Below are 18,895 nucleotides of genomic sequence, written 5' to 3' on the forward strand. Positions count from 1 at the left end.
AAAGAAGATTTAGTTAATGCAAGGTTGGTAGAGTGGTAAGATCCATACTTTTCAGTGGAGAGGACATGGGTTCGACCCTTGCACAAGCATCCCCTAAGGATGTAATCAAAGTGTGCATAAGCTGGCCCGGATGAACCTCAGATACAAAAAAAAAAAAAAAAAAAAGATTTAATTTATAAGAACTATTATTTACATCAAAAGAAATATATGAATTTTCCTTTTTCTCTTTTTCCTTTTATTTTATTTTGGGGGTGTTTGGGAGAGGAAAATATTATCATTCTCCATTTTATGTCTCATCATTTTGAAGTGTATATCCTTAACAATATACCAATGTATTAGTCAACTTGTCAACAGATTGCACATCATTTGTTTAAACCCCTCAATAAAGGATTAACTCTGCTTGCATAGGTCACACTCGATAAAACTCCGAACATTGTGTAACGGAGGGCGCTAGGCCACCGCTATTGCATCCCCTCTTTTACTTAAAATAAAAAAAACAATAAAAGATTATCTCAATTAACAATGACCAACACCTATTTTATAAAGAGACTAAAATTCAACTCTCACCAATAATGTGTAAAATAATCCCCTTCATATACATAAAAATCGTCACTTCCAAGAGAAAACACTTCAACCCCACAGACTCGCAGCCACATTGAAATTCTGCATTATTAAGGTGCCGTGAGCTTCTTTCTACATTAAATTTTTAGGAAGCTTCTGTCATAAGTAGGAAATTTTTTGGCTTCTTCCACACAAACTGCCTTGATAGAATATAATCAGTATAATTAACCAAACAATATTGTTGTTGTCCATTATTACTGCCATTTCTTATCATTCTGTTCTGATATATTTATTTTAAATCATATCAATTAATGGATAAGCATTTTCTACAGCTAGAGTGTAATCTATAAACTATAAGGACCAAAACGGCTACAAGAACAGAGCATGCATAGAACAACAGAGTAGCTTCAACGCTACCTATATCCATCACTTTCTGAAGTTGGTTAGATAAGAAATGAAAGAGAGGCAAGGCATTAGATATAAAATGGCTTGCTGCATATGTATCAAATCTGGAAACCTGTTCAAGAAACTTTTAATTGGTGATAAATCACTCATCAAGTTTTCTGCTAAACATAAAGATAGAAATGGAAAAAGAAATGAAAAGAACCATACTACCTAAAGTGGTTACTGCTTACAGTTTAACAGGGGGTTTGGGAATTACTAATCATTGTTAGATGACTTCGGAGTAACTTATTATCAAGAGTGAGTTTCCAGCTTCTTACAAGTGGGCAAATCTGGAACCACGGATCCCAGGTTAAGTAACGCGATTGCAACTTGATTATGGCAATCTGTTACTTGCAAAAGTCTCTCTTGTGAAGCAGGTGAGGCTGCATGCAGTTACCTGTCCCGAGTCCCGCTGTAGCCGGAGTTTCATTAGAAGATCCGGGTTTGTACAAAAAATCCTGGTCAGAATCAATCAAGAGAAACTCCTCAGAATCACTTCAGAGAACTGATACAAACACATCCCATGATGCAGAACCAGAATTTTTTCACCTCTTGTGGTTCAACTGGGTTATGCTAGCTCGGCAAACAGTCCGGCAAGTTGTCCAACACAACCCCGAATCTGAATTTTGCCTGCTAGATTTGAATAGGAGTAAGCCAAAGTTGAAACCTGTGTGATTCTATTCCAGTGTTTGGCCAAAAACCTGGCCATTAACAGAAACAGAAACAGCAGTGCATAGAGTTGAACTCTTAAACCAGGAATATAATTCTTCTTGTTTAAACTTGCCATGGTAAATTAGGGATGTCTCTATACCAGTATACCAGTTATCTATATGAGTTCTCAAGTCACCTGAGACGTAGCTGGAAACCTCAGACATCATTCATAATTTATGCAACCTGCAAGGTATTCAGCAATCCCATGTTTCAAATTCACAGAATTCATAGCAGAACTTTAAAGCGACGACACAAACGAGCATCATAACTTACACATGAATCACAGTGATGGAAATGATAGAAAGCGACAATTACCGCAAGTAGTTTACTAAAATAATATTCTCACAAATATGCAATTTGTGAACTCAATTATTACAGTTATCGATATAAATGGCAAATATGATGAATAAAAGGAACCCTAAAGCTTTTCTCTGTAGGTGCTTCATCAGCTTGTTAGATGATGCCTAACTCAATCCAGCCACCTATATAAATATTCTTCCTCGATCTTATATGCCTGCAGTAGTGACCATCACCTAAGTCTGCCTCTCTTCTTGGAAGAGCCTACATTTTACATCTAAAGAAACACTCAAGGCCCAGTCAGCTTCATATTTCCTTCTGTTAACCCAGTTTCTTTTGTGTAAATAATTTCAAACATCAGTTGCAATCATAGCCATCGCTTAACATCTCAACCACCAACCTTCAGATAAGGGTCATGACCAATATATAGTGCAGATTTTGGGTATGCTAACCTATCAACATTTTTTTTGATTCCCACAACCAGTTCTTCAGATCACAGTAAAGCAAAATTCTGAGCATAATATGTTATCTACAGAAGGCTTCCATGTGGAACAACCTGAAAGAGTGCTTAAAAGCAGAGTAAATGGAAGTTAAGATTGCCACCATGGCATGACAAAGAAAGTGTAGATTTTTTATTGATGGCTAGAATATAAGGTTCCTAGCAATTCATATTAAGCATTACTTGATCTTTGCTTGAAACATCAGCAGCAATCTTCTTCCTTTTCGTCCTTTTCGTCCTGCACATACTAATCTTCTCTCGGTCGTGATCTTCTTCAATGAAGTTTTGATCTGACACCTCTGCAACAACCCAAACAATTGATCATTTTGGTAAGAGAGGAAGGTAAAGAAACTGATTGGAATCATTTCAGGACAACTTTTCCTTGTGATTAGCTTGTGAATTGTGATACAAGTGAAAGTTGATGTATTCAAATAATACATTGTGCGTATTGATCAGGATGATTCAGTCAAAAGAGAACACAAAACCAAAACCATATTGATACAGGATAGTCCAAAAACGAGACCGAAATCTTACTAGACTTGTTCTAAGGCTAAAAGTTACAATAGTAGGTTGCATAAAGGAAAGAAAGAAGAGAAACCAAACTGAACCCCCCCCCCCCCCCCCCAAAAAAAAAAAAAAAACCCCGACAACCCCCAAAGAAAAAAAAAATTATATATATATATATATATAGAAACCAACTTACTACACTTGTGATTCTAGACCTGTTCTGAGGTTATAAGTTACAACAGTAGGTTGCATAAAGGAAAAGAAAGAAGAGAAACCAAACTGAAGCCCCCACCCCCACAAAAAAAAATAAGGGAGGGGCGGGGGTAGGGGAAAAAGGGGGAAAAAAAAAAAAAAACGAAGAAGCAAAACAAGGGAAGGAGGCAAAACGTCAGAGAGATGATGCCTTCAAACTTGGGTTGGACTGACCACTCCAAAAAAATTGGTTGTATTGACCCTTAATGGAGGGTAGACCTGTCTTCTTAATGAGGTTAACCTAGTCAGGTCAGCTACTAAAAGCACCAAGGCCTATGAGCTTCAGTGGATACCCAGTGCAGAAGGCTCTTGCCACTGCAGGATCTACAGAGGTTCAGAATACACTATTCTTAAGGAAGAATATTGTGAAGTCTCCCTAAGGATGAGAAGAAGATCCTACTTCCAAAAGGGAAGTTGAGTTTTGAGTGAGCTTCATTAGTAATTTCTTTCTTAATAAGAGAGTACACTGCCTTCAATATAGCAGAGACAAGTTCTCTGGAAAGGCATCTCAACTGAATATGTCATCAACTAACAGTAAATTTCAGAATAGGGAAACAAGATTGTAATTCTACACTCCTGTATCTTTTTCAAGCCATTATTTACTCCTCAACAAATGGCTGCATGTGATGGATCATTTTCGTGGTTGCAAACAATATGAGACATAGAAATGGAGCTCCAGACAGTCACCTCTTTACGCAAGAATCCTGATACAAGAAAACTTGACCTTATGAAATGCTGTGCCGGAGGATTGTCACAACATCTGAGGCAGTCTCCACTGCCCTTCATTGTCTTTCTACAGCCTATTCCTGTTAGACATTTCAATCCTAAACTAAATTCAGGGTTTTGTAAATTCTGATTTAAATGTTTGAGGAAACCATTTGATTTTATGAATAGAAGATTATGAGCACTTTCACAGGCCTGGAATAAGCAAAGAAAAATTCAGATAATTTGTTCCTTCTCAGATCCTACATTTAGCATTGTAAAATCAGGAGTGGTCATCATGGCAATAAAAATTGGAGCAGATAATGATGATAATCACCAGATTGTTTTAGAAGACATCAGAAAAGCAGTCAAAGTTCACAAACCAATAATACAAACATCGATATCCATTGAACATTGGAAAAACAATGAAAGGAAAGAAGAAATAGGAGGCATAATCAGTGAATCTCGTGGGCAAGGTAAATCAAGCATCTAACATCTCCCAACTGTTTCAATTGCTTTTAACCTCCCATGTTGATTGCCCTATTGGTCCAACAAATTACCACAATTTAGAATATCAAACTCCTTCGGAATTTTGAGAAAAAATGACTGTTTCACTCTTTGATTAAACTCAGGGTTTATATTCAATATTCTTGTACTCCCTGTCCCTAAGCATCTTAACTCTTAACATACTGGTGTCTCGGGACTTTTCTATTTTACATAAACAAAAGCTAACCAACTCCAGTTTGTTCATGGATCTAAATCATTCTCCTTAATATTTTGAACGCACCATTCCTTTCATTGCATAGTCTTCACTTGGAAATGTATTAGATATCCACATCTATATGACGCTTTCCAACATTTTATCATGAAAGTTGTCAATAACTTCCCCCTCAGCTATGTCACTGTTATTTGTAGACTAGAAACACAAGTATCCATTTCTTTCAGCTACAACCTCTATCCTAACAAAGGTGGTTGAGATGCACCTTATTTGCAGTTTTCTTCCTCATGGGTGAAACTACTGAAGGCCCTCTAGGCTCGGGTATCCAAGCAATGGTAGAACACTGTCTTGGATGGATGAATGTTGACTTGACATCTACTGTCCATGGAGGTGATATGCAAAGTAGATAAGTATGATGAAAGAAGTCCATATTGGATGCACCTTAAACTGATTGTGTCAGCACAAGGTACTGGAGGAATTTGTCGTATAACCCAGGAAAAGCATACATACAGAAGGATATGAGGAAACTACAAATGCAGATAGCATCATGCTTTGCCGTCCATACTTTTTCTGCAAAGTACGGATTCATGATATTTGGCAATGCGGACTACTTTATAGTACAGCTTTGTCAAGGTACGATGCTAAGCTTTAACTCCTGTGCTAAGTTTTAATGATATTACAAGAAAAAAGAATGTTGCATTGCACAAGGCTCCCTCCTATGCAGCCTTACCCACTGCTTTGCAGGAGAGGCTGTTTTAAAGTTTTCTAACAGCAACCAACATGTTGCAATGTCTTATCATGACACCTCATGCAATTTATCTTGACACATGCAATTGTGTATATCAAATCTCCTATTGTACAGTTCTTATTTGTGTTTTATAAGATTAGGAAATTCTATCCTCATAGCTGTATATTCCATCTATGTAATAATTATATTAAGATATCCTTCCATATATATTGACCACTGAAACTCAATACAAAAAACACAGATGCATTGCATCAAATCTTCCTTGGTGTTTATTTTGTTAACACAATGATATTACAAGAAACTTGAAACCAAACATAATGCCTTAGAATTGTCTTGGGGTTTGATACAATTGAATCCAACAAAAGACAGGACAGGGGGAGAGGGAGAACACTTCTTCAAAGAACTTTATCACCTCACAAGCATATCCATCCATTTTGAAAATTTTATGCCTCAAAACTCCCAGCAGTCAAATTCTCAGTTTCACTATGCAACAGTATGCACCACCACATAGTACAAATCAAAGGTATGTAATATTCATAAACCCACTGCCTTGAGCATATGACCTGAAGTGAGATCTTTTGGATCCAAAAGACTCTGAAACCAGAATATATCACTCAGTAGTTTCCCCATATTGCAATTCCAGCTAACAGTAGGAACAGAACCATTTATCTAGACAATTAAGACTGACCATAGCTGATCTATATCATTTAGTAGTGATATTCAAGCATAGAGATACATTTTGTTGTTTACAATACAAACTTGGTCATGACAATTTCAAGGAAACTAACTATTTAGTTCCAAATGGTATATCAAATATTGGTGATCTTAAATCAATAAATCCTATTGTGATTTATCAGACTTTCTTCAATGTGGAGGAATTTGTAGACTAAGCAGTTAAGAAGGTGCAACAGCAAGCAGTTAAAAACCTATAGTATACAGGTCAAAAGAAAGAAAGAGCAACCAAGTTGCGGTCTGGACCCACCTGTATTGATCCCAACGGGGTCCTGATAAAGAAATTGTGGCTGACATGCAGGGAGCAACTTTGGACTTGTAACCCTGCCACAGGGTGTTCTACTTGTCTTTCCCAAGGGAACAGCCTGATTAAACTGTGAAGCCTTTACCCCTGGGATTGCTGATTCTACTTCTCCCTGTTTGTCAGCACACTTAAAATGCTGAATCCAAGGATTTTTTGAAAGAGTATGATGCTGAGTGGCGACATTTTTAACATTTGGCTGAGGTTGAGGTCTTTCAAAATTAATCTTCTGCCAGCCGCCATCTCGAAAAACTTTGAACTGGAAAGCAATAAAAAAGAAGACAGAAGAAAAATAAAATAAAAATTCAGAAACAGCATGAGCGGGGAACATACAAAAAGAATGAGTTAAGCTTCAGACCTGGCCAGACGTGACACGGCTGTTTTGATTCAGGCTTTCATTCTTTGAGTTGGAACAAGATTTGTAGTCATTTAGCTGTTTTACAAACAATTCTTCCATGGAATTTAGGTATAAGCTGTGCTTCTCATCCGTCCATTCTGTGAATAGAGATCCTGTCACCTGATGGCCCAAAAATGAGATTAACAATGATAGAAGAAAATAAAATAGAGCCAAAAGATACAAAATACAGGTCAACATATTTACTACTTTCAGTAAGGAGTTAAAGCTTGCTAGAATTATACTAAAAATTGTATCTAGTTCAACTTACTAAAGGCTGACAATATTTAACGAATCTGTTCTCATTATAACAACTTGATTTGGGTTTCCTTGTATGCTATCAGATGTGCATTTATGAAATATAGTAATCATCACCGATGAACTACAGTTGACGAAGCACTTAAAACCTTAATGAAGTAGAAGAGGACGATTCCTTTTTAGGTAAACGGTGTTGTTTTCTGAAAAGCCAGATTAGATCCCTTCACAGTGTTCATGAAAGATAGAACCAGAGAGACTCTCTTTCTTCCAAGGGGGAAAAAAATATGCTGCCTAAAAGGACCACAGAAACGTATAGGGTACAACTTAACTACAATCGAGTTCTTCCATTCAGACAGAGTTTGAAAATCCAAAATGATGGAAGAAAACTTCCCAATTCAGGTAAATTTCTTAGAGACAAAGAGCAAAGCAAAATGATGGAAGAAAGTTCTCAGCTTCACGATGGCAGCCCCAAAGAGCAAAGAAATAAAGACAAAAGCAACAGGTGAAGGACAACTCATCCGATCCATACTCTAATAACTCCCAGAGAATAAGAAAAAGCGAGAAATAGGAGTGCAGTGGGTTACCAAGTTATCCATCTCTGCGTCTTGCACATGAGCTCCTCTGGGATTGTCGCCTGTGAGACCAGATGTCTCGCAGCTCGTCCAAATCTCCGTTCTTCTGCAACTACCTGCTTCCATGGACGGATCTCCCTGAGGCGGTGGCTTCCCGTGGTTGAGATTCCCTTCCATTGTCACTTATTACTAAAAAAAGCGAAGCTTCTTCTTAGACGAAATTCGTAGAAATAACGGAAAAGAACAGATTTGTTCCAATTTAGAACGCAGAAGAGTAAGGAAGAGGAAAGAAAGGAAGAAAGGCGAAAACAAGGGATCAGAGAAAGACGGTGCTGCTGTTCTTGCTCGGCGGAGGAAAGAGAAAGAAGAATGGAGAGGTTGAGTCATGGTGATCCCCTTCTCATTCCAATATGGCTTCACTTTTACACGTGTAATCTTTCTCACCGTCTTTCCATGTCAGCAGTTGCTGATAATATCTAGCTTCAACCAGAGCCAGATATTTTCCTTGGAACAACAAAATATCTGTTTTTGATTCTCAGGTTCTGATTTTTCCTATCAAAAGAAAGAAAAACAAAAAAAGAAACAGAAAGAAAGTGATTCTTATTAGTGATTCCTTGGAAACGGTTCGGGTCTTCGGGTCAAATTTAGAAAAACTATTCGAACCCCAAAAAAAAAAAATAAAAAAAAAAAAAATTGCTACAGCGCGTGATTTTGGAGGCTATATATAGTAAACTTCTGTTCGTGTTTCACTTTTGGTTCCAGACCTACAACGGCTACCTTGAACTCCCAACAACAGAATAAAGGAGAGAAAAGAGCTGCTACGAATCATACTCAGTAATGTCTCTCTCACTCTCGTTCTTTTACCGGTGATTGATATGGTTTTGTGATTTTCTGAGAATGCTATAGAAGGAGCGGCTGAAGTTCTTCCTTCTAGAGTCTCTGTCAAGTTTAGCTTTTAGGAATGTGTGTGTTGTTGAGCGATTCTCTGACTCGCCTGATATTAGGTCTCTCTGTTACTGATTTCGTCTTCCTACATTCCATGTGTGGAAGGGATTTTTTTCAATCCTCCTGAAGATGCACGTTAGTTAGATGATTGAATCAGCTTTTACATATGCTTACTTTCCCCTAGTCCAATTTTGGGTTTCTCTTGTTTTGTTCTCAATGTAATGGGAGTTAATTCCGTTTGCTTATTTTCCCCTATTCCTCTCTTCTTCTTTTTTTTTCTTTTTTCCTGCTGTTGTTGTTGTTGTTGTTGTGTACACAATGTAATGGGACTTCTTAAATGAACTGGACGACTGAATTCCTGGTGTTCACATTAGGGCTGAGAAACTAAGAAGATTCTTTGGCTAGCGACCTTTCCAGTTGTTTATTGAACTAATGTATAGGGAAGTTTATTGTATTGAAGATTAAAAAGGATCTTATTTTTATATCTCAAAAGTATTTTTCGATCTTTGTTTAATAATTTTTTATTGGGTTATAAGGTGATTACGAAACCATGACTGCCATCCGATTACCCTAAGAAACTTAAACTGTTAATCAAGAATGCATAGAATCCCCACATTTACTTTTTATTTGATCAACGCTCTGACTTCACACATGATATCCATATTAGCATAAATTATTTTCTGATGAGACCATTCTTCCATCACAAACAGGTACATGGTGATTTTGTTGGTTTTGGGTATTACATTAATATACTTTACCGTGGCCCACATAATTATTATTGTGCTTGTATATATACCGAGTTCTGGGTTGACCTTATTTGCAGGAATGAAATCAAATATTTAGATTACATTGTGAGTATAGTGTGTCTTAGTGGCCTGGCAAATACTTCTCTCTCAGTGGTGTAAGCATTTGTGCCAGACCATATTATGTTGCATGTTTCTGTTTGCTTTGTTGCTTCTGTCTTTTTGGGCCTCCAATCAAATGTTGTATGCAAAAACCAAATCTTTTTTCAAGTTGGAAAATCATGCAGGCATATATGCTATGAACTTCTATAGTTAGAGATGATAGTTTGAATTACCAGTTGTTGGTTTCTTTAAAAAACAAAGAACTTAAAGATCTGGCATTTTTTGAAAGGTGTTAGTATTTATTTGAATAGTATTTTGCTAGGCTGCAACAGGGCCGGGCTGGGCCAGGCTAGGCTTTTCCACTCCCAATCCTAGCCCTATATATTTTTAGCTAAGCTCATTCCCGCCTTGGCCTTAATTCAAGGCCTAGAATTCTTGTCCCTAGCCCTAAGCCCTACAAGGCCAAGCCAAACCCATTCCTGCTCTACTTGTCCCTAATTGCTCTGGGTAAGGATGGGTTGGCCTTGACCCTGACCCTGATTGGCCCTAACCCTGTCACTATCCTATCGTTGTCTTGATTGGCCCTGACCCTATTTGTGTCCTTGTTCTTGATCAAATTTGAATCATATATATAATTGATATGCATAATCTAACTTCTTGTTGATTTTAAATCTAACATGTTGTTCAATTTGAACCATCTAACATATAAAACTATTGGTCTACTATAAATGTATTATATAGTTAAGTCTACTATAAATGTGTTATATAGTTAAGTGACTAACAAATACAAGTTGATGTTAATGTTTAGAGTTGTATACTTTCATTATTATAATGTTAAAATATGCCTAATCAATATACAACACATTAGCAAAAATTAAATTTGAAGGAGTGCAAAAGGGAGTTTTATATATAATATATGTATGATATAGACAAATTAGCATTGGTACTTTGTGAGTTGTTTTTTAATATTAATATCACCAAAAAACAAATCAAGATATTAGTCGCACCCCTAGTAGTCCCTACCTACAAAATACATTTTAATAGACAAAAATCAGTCTAATGACATAGGTTAGTATAATTTTATTCTTCCAAATCATTTTTTTGGGAAAAATACCAATAATTTTGGTCTATTATGGATTGAAATTCTTATAAAAATAAAAATAAAAATAAAAATAAAAATAAGAAATTACATTCTAGCAATGATTTATTTGTCAATCTTTTTTAGTTGATTTTTCACGTTCACTTGATTGATTGTAATTAAATTGAATTATAATTTTGATTCTAAAAGTCAACAATTATTTGCATAAATTTATTTAATAAGAATGTAGGATGTAATAAATAAGTAAATGAATTAGAATTTTGATTCTAAAAGTCAACAATTATTTACATAAATTTATTATTTTTTTTTTTGTAAGAATTTTCATAAATTTATTTAATAAGAATGTAGGATGTAACAAATGACTTATTTATTTTTAGCGTAACATATTAAAAATAAAAAAATTAATCATTTATTTCTACTTGATGACAACAACAAAAGAAATAAAAAATAATATAAAATTAAGTGGACTCATTGGATCAAAATGACTTGGGGTTAAAATTAGGTCTTAGATCAAGGTTAGTATGAAGCTCAATATTAGGATGAAAGCTAGGGTTAGGATAATGGCCAAAATCATGGTCAGGATCAGGGACAAAATCAAGGTCAAAATCAAAGACAAAATCATGGTCAAAATCAAGCTAGAATCACGGACAAAATTAGGGCCAAATCGCTTTAATTCAAGGCCATAATATTTTGGCCTTGACCCGCCCTCAGGGCCAAATCTTGAGCCTAGGCCCAGTTCGGGCTTAGGGCGGGATAGCGTGGGTCAGGGCCACCAGGGCCAAACTTGCACCCTTATATTCCCCTGCCCTAGTTTCTTGAATTTGTTATTTCTGTTGAGTATACGTTTTTCTACTAGTTAGGGCTTGTGTACATTTTAAAACTCATTCAATACCATTCCTTTGCACAGACTGGTCAAATATGTTCAAGCTAAAAGGGTTGTCATCAATTTTCAGTCACAAGTGTGATAAAATAAATTCCTACAATCATCAACATTTATATGTGTACACAAATTGTAAAATTTACTTAATAATGGCCAAATGGTGTTTTCCTTCTAAGGATTTAAATTGATCACCAATAGCAATTTTGAGTGATCTAAATACTGTTCCTTCTCATATCTTTCTTCTTTTTAGTGTGTCTTATCTTTCAGCTCAACTTTCTCTGAAAAAGATCAGAAAAAATGTACGATCTTGTCCATTTTCCCCTTGAACATCCTTCACTTCCCCAGTCTCTACCAGGAGTTAAGAGGGATAACCCTATATCATACTGTCAGGTTGGAGGTTTTGTTTCTTGCAATGCGTATTTTCGGATAGTCATTAAGGGCCTAATATGGGCCTTCATGCTATAGAAGTGGTGGCTTAAGTGGTGAAGCAACATCATTTAGTCAGAAAGTTTGGTTATTTCGATGTGCTTAAAGAAAGGTTGAACATCTTGTACTCTAGTGTGCAAGGACAAAATTTGCTTGATGATCTTGTTAAGAACAGGACCCATTTGGTTCTAGAAAAGTTTTTTTTTATTCTCCTTAACTTTAATTATATAAATTAAGGTATTCTAAACTTTTTAAGGATGAGAGTTGAATACCACAACAATGTAAGATTTACTAACATGTGCATGTCTGGGATTGCATGCTGATGTCACTGATAAATTGGTCGCTGATTCTAGGTTCACATCATAGTCTTTATATTGCCTTGAAGAACATGCATTTGGATCTGTGGCAGGGTTGGTCAATAATAAGAAGTGAAGGGATATTTCTATGACATTCACAAAATGACAAACATGGGTTATCTACAAATTCACTCGTGCATTCTGATCTTTTCTTTTGATATTTTTTTGTTCTTTCTCTTTATCAATAGATTTACTTATAGAGGTTTCTAATACATGTGTATAGTGATTTTATTGTGGCATGTGTACCTAATCACTTTGCTTGGGTTGTTCCTTCTAGGAAGTCCTTTCCTAGCTATGGTCTAAGTTCAAGAGCAGTGTATTATTATTATTATTTTTATTGGCTTAGTTGTTAAAGGGATCTGGTTATAGTTGTTTCCTCTTTGGTTTAAATGTGTTCTTCAATACTTTTTTGTCTCTAGGTGAGTATTTGGACCCTTAATGTAGCAGTCTACTGGCTCAACCTAACATGGCTTGGGCATCGCTCATCTTTTGCTCATTTGTTTTTCCCAGTTAAGCGGAGTTATCTAACCATCTGTTATTTGGAACTCAGAAACATACTCATGGGGCCAACCAGTAAAGACCTTTTGAGCTTGGAAAGGGAGAATTCATCCAGCCTAGGTCTCTCTCTTATCATCATGGTTGTTTTTGTTTCATCTCATTGTTGGTGATTATCTCTGGAAATGTTCTCTTGATTTACAATCTCCCCCAACCCCCCCCCCCCCCCCCCACCAAAAAAAAAGAACACACACACGCATATGCATACGAAGGAAAAAATGAAGAAGCAGAATTGCTGAAAGTGTACTTGGTTTTCTGCAGAGTCCACTCTTCTTCTTTTCAAAAGAGAGCCGCCCTCAAAAATAGTAAAGCCACTTCCCACTAATGAAAAACTTGAAACGATGTCATTGCCCACAAGCAAAGGTAAATTCAACTATTAATGGATATCTGCACTTGCACCTTTTGTTTAATTGAATATTTTTCTCATCAGTCACTAAGGGCCTGTTTGGTTACATGAATCCAGAGATTTCAAATCTCTGGATTAATGAATCTGAGAATTATACCCGTTTGGTTGTAAAAATCTCTAGATTCATGAAATCTAGAGATTCACCTTTTTACACTAAAAACGTGAATCTGTAGATTTATGGGTAAGGGGTGAAATCCAGAGATTTCAAAAAAGCTATACATTTGCACATTCACAAAAATCATGTCGATCAAATAGTTTTTTAGGATGAATCCATAGATTTCATTCCACAACCAAACATCTAATTTTATAAATTATAACTCCATAGATTTGAAATCTATAGATTTGAAATCTCTAGATATTTGAAATCTCCAGACTCATGTAACCAAATAGGCCCTAAGTGAACCCCCCCCCCCCCAAAAAAAAAAAAAAAAAAAAGACTTGAGATGAGAGGTTATGGGATAATTCGTACTTCCATATGAACTCCCACTCTCAGCCAGGAAATTTCCAAGTCTTCGAATTTTTCAGTTTAGAGCATTAGCAATGCAAGCAAGTGGATACTGCCATTGCTTTTGTGCCCAATCTACCCAGTCAACTGCCTTCGTCTAATCTAGGCTCCATCGTGTCCATTCCATCAGTTGTGTCTTTTCCTTTTAGTGATGATCCTTCTCTTAATTTACCTGCTGAAGTTCACAAGCGCAAAGGACTTGCACTTAGGACCTTACTTCTCTTCTTGTGTGGTATTATTCTCTTCCAATCTATCTTGTTTTTGGGTCTCTTGTTGCCTCTGTTTTCACTTTTTGGTGATTGTTGTAATATGTAAGGGTAGAATTGTCTCTAGGATATTCTGTAATAATCCCATATTGGGATTTTCTCTTTTTTGTCTGCCATATTATTATTATAAAAAAAGGCTGCCTATATCACTCTAACATAACTCAGGATTTCTCAGACCATTCAACATGGTATTAGAACCACAGATTTGAGCCCCAAATCTAGGAAATTTTTCAAGAACCCAAGAGCTCCCACCTCAAGCTTCTCTCTCGTTCAAGCCCCATCACCACCCTATCCAGTTGCCTGAGACCACTACCGCCACCTCCAACTGGTCCTAGGACCACTGCTACTACCACTATGAGGCCCTAGGGCCACTGCCTCCTCACTGCAAGGCCCCTAGGCCATGCTATCTCCACTACCAGCCACCCTTCCACCCTTTGTGAGGCTCCTAGGGCATCACCCTACTCCAATGATCCTCTTATGGCCCTAGCCACCTTGTTGCCTCCTCTTTAAACCCTACCTCCACCTCTTGTGGCTTCACTCCAACTTTTGTTGTTGATGTTGCCACTTATCAGAAGTGGGAGGATAAACTCTGTGTCTATGATTTCTAGGCTGGTCTTAACATTAAGTATGACCAGATACGGGCTCTCATCCTCTCATAGGAACCTTTTCCATCTCTGGATCAAGCCTATGCAATGGTAGATATAGAAAACAGCCGTCGAACAACAATGGTTCACACTCAGATGCCAAAGAGATCTGCCTTAGTTGTTGGTACAGGAGGCTCTCAAACATGTACATGTGATTCTCCATGCTTCAGTAAAGTGTGAATATTGTGGCCGTGAATGTCATACCAAGGACAAATGCTGGAAGTAACTTGGTCAACTAGACGCTTCCCGTGGGGGATAGAATTATAACCGAGCAAGAAATTCCCAGGCATTTGCACATCAAGCCAATCTGAAGGACACTAACATTCTGATGCCGCTTTCCTCATATGAGCTCCAGCATCTCCGTCAGTTGATGACCAAACTCGAAGATGTCAAGTTTCAATCATTGAGACCCATCATTTTCTGACATTTAAGTGTAATTAGGTAGAACAATCAGATCATGTAGGAGTTAGTGATGTACTTGTCTTCCTTAAAGGTTTTTTTTTTTTTTTTGAATGAATAATTAAATTAACAAAGGAAGAAACAACAAACAACCTCTATATGGGAGACTAGAAAGAGGAAGTGAGACCCTAGGATACAACAATAAGCCTTGGGGTGTCATCTACTGGGGGTGGGGGTGGGGAAGAGAAGAAACTCTACCAGAAACATCAAAATAAATAGCTTTCCAAATAATATCAATAGAACGGGATTTGAAGGTCCATCTTCTAAGATTGTGCTTCCACCAAAGGTGATGAATAGAAGCACTGAAGACTAGCTTACCGATCCGGTCACAAATGGAAGAACCTGGAAAGCTCCTCAAAACCCAAGACCAATCCCTAGCAAATCCAAAGGAGCGACGCAAATGGGGCCAAATAGAAGCAAGGGCTTTTCTCCAAAGGGAATTGGAGAAAGGGCAAAGGAAAAAAAGGTGCTCAAGGTCCTCATGGTCGCATCAACAAAGGGTGCAATTTGGGTTAGTGGGGATGTGACGGCTAATAAGGAAGGCTTGGGTGGGAAGGGCAAGCATGAGAGCTTTCCTTAAAGTTGCTTCTGTGAAAAGAATAGAAATTTTAAATTGAAACCAGGAAATATGTTTCGAAGTTTGGTTGGTTTAAATGTCTCCAATATACAATAAGTCCACTGAAATGGAAAAGAAAAGTTTCTCTAAGGCCTTGTTTGTCTGATGGAGAAAGGTGGGAAAGTAGGAGTGAGAAACTTGTACTGGTTTCCCATAAACACCCAAAACAAGAGTGTTTGGTAAGTTGGGTGGGAAAATTACCAGACAAACAGCCTCATTAAATGCATTCTGTGATGTGGCATCTCAAGTTTTCCCACGCCATTCTTGTTTGGTGATGTGGTTGTCCATTCATGTAAAAACTATGTTGTATCTATCTCTCTCCCATCTAATATCCTCTCTTTCTTTCTAGGTCCCATCCCACCTCAATTTCTTTTCTTTCCTACCAAATCCAATCCCATTAAAAAGGTAACTATTCCTTCATATTTATTCCCTTTCCCTCTTTTCGTCGAACCATCTCACAACATACATGACTTGTTGATGTAAACTGTTCCTTGGGGTTGCCAAGGGCCTAGGGTTACTTCCCCAAACCCTAGGACCCCTATTTCGATCCAGGGGTATTTTGTTAAATTTTCTCATTTCATGGTGTCCTAGGTCTGGGTCCCATTATTTTGTATTTTATTGTAGAATCCTTGTCTAACTTTGATTCCTAGTTGTGTTGGGATTCCTAGTTTGAGTCTACTTTTTATGAGGATTCTGTATTTACTCTTAGAATCCTGATTGGATCTCTCTAGAGAGAGTTATGATAGAGTCCTTGTTTATGTGAGAAGTTTGTTAGTCAGTCAAAGTCCTAATTAGATTAGAAAGCCAGTTTGAAGTCAATTAGGTTTTCTAGTCTTAGTTTTAGTTTGTTTCTTTTTGAGGCTATAAATAAAGCCTCCATTCTCTATAAACGCAAGTTAAATTGAATGACAAAAATGAGAGTTTGGAGAATCCTAGATGTGGGCTTCTTTGGGAGGTCTGCTGCTGTTTAAGAGCGTGTCTTCTTAGAATCCCAGTGTCGTTCTTCAGTTCCAACAGCCTCATTCAATCTCCAAGTAAGTAAACCACAACCCTGGCCCCTCCCTAAACCCTTCCCCCTTCTCCTAACCTACCTGCAAGCCCCTTCCTCTTCTTTTTCCTACAGTAGCAGCAAATCCCCTCCCCTTTTAGCCCTAGATTTCCTATACCTCTTGCTCCCTCCCTTCCCCTATAGGATCACACCATTCTCCTTCCCTAATCCCTACTTCTAGTTCATCAAAAGGCTTTCATCCATAGGTTTTCAAACTGTTTGCAATTCATCGTCAACCTTTAGAAACCCTAAACCCTAGTTTCATCAGAACTCCTATATCTTCCAAACCCTAACTCCAATCCCCTTTCCCTTTTAGGATTAGCTTCCTCAACCCCTTACCCACCCTCAATCCTGAACCCACCTTCCCAAGAATCCTAACACCAGTAGGACTCTTCAGACCAGTAGGACATACATAAACCTGTTAAACTAACCTGAAACTATAAAACACCCACAACAGCTCCCTTCCTAACCCAACCCCTAACCCAATCGAAACCGTTAGGCCTCAATTTCCCTACTCTTAACTCCAGTTTTCAGTTCTGAAATTCCATTACAGTAACAGCCAAACCTTGAATCCTCTTCAAATCAACCCTAAAAACCCTCAAACCAAACCCTAGACCTAAATCTCATGCCTGAAGACTAAATTACAGCAAGGTTACAAGCTTCAAAACCAGAATTCCCTAATCCTAAGCCTGGCCAAATCCTTCTAGGGCGTTGCCTTACCACTTTAAACCCTAATTCCTCCAAGAAATATCCTATTAGAGGCATATACATCCTTAGAAGACTGCTGGTTCCCTGAGAGAGGATCCTGGAGTATGCCTAAATCTAGGGCAACTTCCCTACAAGCTAAACCCTAGAACTTGGTTCATACCACGTATTCTCACAAATTTCCTCTGCCTTTTATATGTCGAAAAAATGGGGCTTGGAGTTGTCTAGTGAAGTTCAAAACCCCAAAGATAGTGCTTCTTTATTTCAATCAACTTTGTTGCCTCTGCCACAGTCCTTGGAAAAGTGAAGGCCTTCTTAGGAGTCATGGAAGAAGCAAATAAAAGACTGCAACATGATGCACAGGTATAAGATAATCAGAATGCGTCCTTCATTATGGTTTGACCCCTCACCTGTTAATTAATCAAGGGTCACAACTGCTCAATTGCAGATGTCTCAAAATGACCTTGATATTGAATTGCTCACTGGGAATGAAACAGAAGTTATCGAAATGGTCAGTGAAATGTTTTCTTTCCCTTGTACTGTTACAAAGGTTACAGGCTCATCTACTCATATCTGCTACTGCCAAATGAACAGGATTTGCTTTTGGGTGTCGCTGATCTTCACACACCAGAGGCTGTGGCTGCCGCAGAATCTGCATTGGTTGGCCTCCAACCAGCTGTGTTGGCAGCAGGCAGTAGTGGATCATATTCATCTAGCAGTGACAATGACAGTGACAGTGACAGTGATATTGACAATGGTGATGATATGAATAGACCTTGCTTTTCAGACAAATCCCAAAAGCCAAAGTTGGAACCAAAAGATCCTTCTAGGATTACTGAACTTCAATGAAGCCGCATCAATGACAAATGTTATACAAAATCACTCCAAATTCCTATGGGTTGAAAATTTTTTATGGGTATAAATATGTATGCAGCGACCATGTAGATTAGAAGTAGTTGCTGCATTGTTGCATGTTTGAGGTTTACTTATTGGTTTTCCTTTTCCCCGTCTTATATGTCCCATTAAATTAAATTTTCACATTACTGGAGTCAATGTTGTCTCAGTATTGATCACTAGAAAGTGAAGGTGAATTTGGTATGTTTTTTAAGTGTTTTTTTCAATGCCCATTGTCCAATATGGTTTGCTTCTTAAGCTCCCTTTCTTCCTAGTTGATCCTTTAAGCACTTCTTATGGGAAAACACCAACACCCAGAAAGGTTTCTGCCATGCCGCCTGTTTCCCTGACTCTTTACGATTGGTAGTCTGATACTCTGATTATTGGATAGGCTGGAAGTTTTGTGAACAGGTCAAGGTCACTTCGGCATGATGCTTCCTCCCTTGGATTTTCAGTGGTAGCTGTATGCCAGATCTAGTTTGATTTTACTAACATTTCTGAAAACTAATATGACATGGTGTCATCAAATTAATGAGAAAGTCTGCCAATG

General features: G+C 37.6%; 2 protein-coding genes across 6 annotated transcripts; one reads left to right on the forward strand and one right to left on the reverse strand.

The window, feature by feature from the left end:
- Positions 1–542: 542 nt before the first annotated feature.
- LOC149018017 (cold-regulated protein 27-like) lies at positions 543–8,173 on the reverse strand. 5 transcript variants are annotated; one of them, XR_016172884.1, is made up of 6 exons: positions 7,709–8,171; positions 6,831–6,989; positions 6,422–6,731; positions 2,696–2,811; positions 1,555–1,899; positions 543–1,463 (listed from the first exon to the last, which is right to left on the reverse strand). XR_016172884.1 is itself a non-coding variant. In XM_089152346.1 (6 exons), the coding sequence occupies exons 1-5, from the start codon at positions 7,871–7,873 to the stop codon at positions 1,891–1,893; spliced, it is 759 nt and encodes a 252-aa protein (XP_089008472.1). In that variant the 5' UTR covers positions 7,874–8,172; the 3' UTR covers positions 543–1,463; positions 1,853–1,890. The 5 variants fall into 5 exon arrangements, 4 of the variants coding, with proteins under 4 accessions (XP_089008472.1, XP_089008471.1, XP_089008469.1 ...); XM_089152346.1 differs by having other exon boundaries at positions 1,853–1,899; positions 7,709–8,172; XM_089152345.1 differs by having other exon boundaries at positions 543–1,899.
- Positions 8,174–8,461: 288 nt separating this feature from the next.
- Positions 8,462–18,846, forward strand: LOC149018018 (uncharacterized). The gene is made up of 6 exons (XM_089152348.1): positions 8,462–8,530; positions 12,798–12,865; positions 13,064–13,165; positions 17,744–17,814; positions 17,900–17,962; positions 18,046–18,846. The coding sequence occupies exons 2-6, from the start codon at positions 12,808–12,810 to the stop codon at positions 18,298–18,300; spliced, it is 549 nt and encodes a 182-aa protein (XP_089008474.1). The 5' UTR covers positions 8,462–8,530; positions 12,798–12,807; the 3' UTR covers positions 18,301–18,846.
- The last annotated feature ends 49 nt before the right edge of the window (positions 18,847–18,895 follow it).

The sequence above is a fragment of the Hakea prostrata genome, chromosome 4, assembly GCF_041222555.1.
Source record: "Hakea prostrata isolate BN-2017 chromosome 4, UWA_Hpros_2, whole genome shotgun sequence".
Taxonomy (NCBI): Eukaryota; Viridiplantae; Streptophyta; class Magnoliopsida; order Proteales; family Proteaceae; genus Hakea; species Hakea prostrata.

Coding starts and splice junctions, on each gene's coding strand:
- LOC149018017 (XM_089152343.1), bottom strand. CDS start 7,873: ATGGAAGGGAATCTCAACCACGGGAAGCCACCGCCTCAGGGAGATCCG. Junction 6,990..7,708: donor ACGCAGAGATGGATAACTTG/GTAACCCACTGC, acceptor TTGGGCCATCAG/GTGACAGGATCTCTATTCAC. Junction 2,812..6,421: donor CCCCGTTGGGATCAATACAG/GTGGGTCCAGAC, acceptor GGGTTGTTGCAG/AGGTGTCAGATCAAAACTTC.
- LOC149018018 (XM_089152348.1), top strand. CDS start 12,808: ATGGGGCCAACCAGTAAAGACCTTTTGAGCTTGGAAAGGGAGAATTCA. Junction 12,866..13,063: donor GGAGAATTCATCCAGCCTAG/GTCTCTCTCTTA, acceptor GGTTTTCTGCAG/AGTCCACTCTTCTTCTTTTC. Junction 13,166..17,743: donor GTCATTGCCCACAAGCAAAG/GTAAATTCAACT, acceptor CCTCTGCCACAG/TCCTTGGAAAAGTGAAGGCC.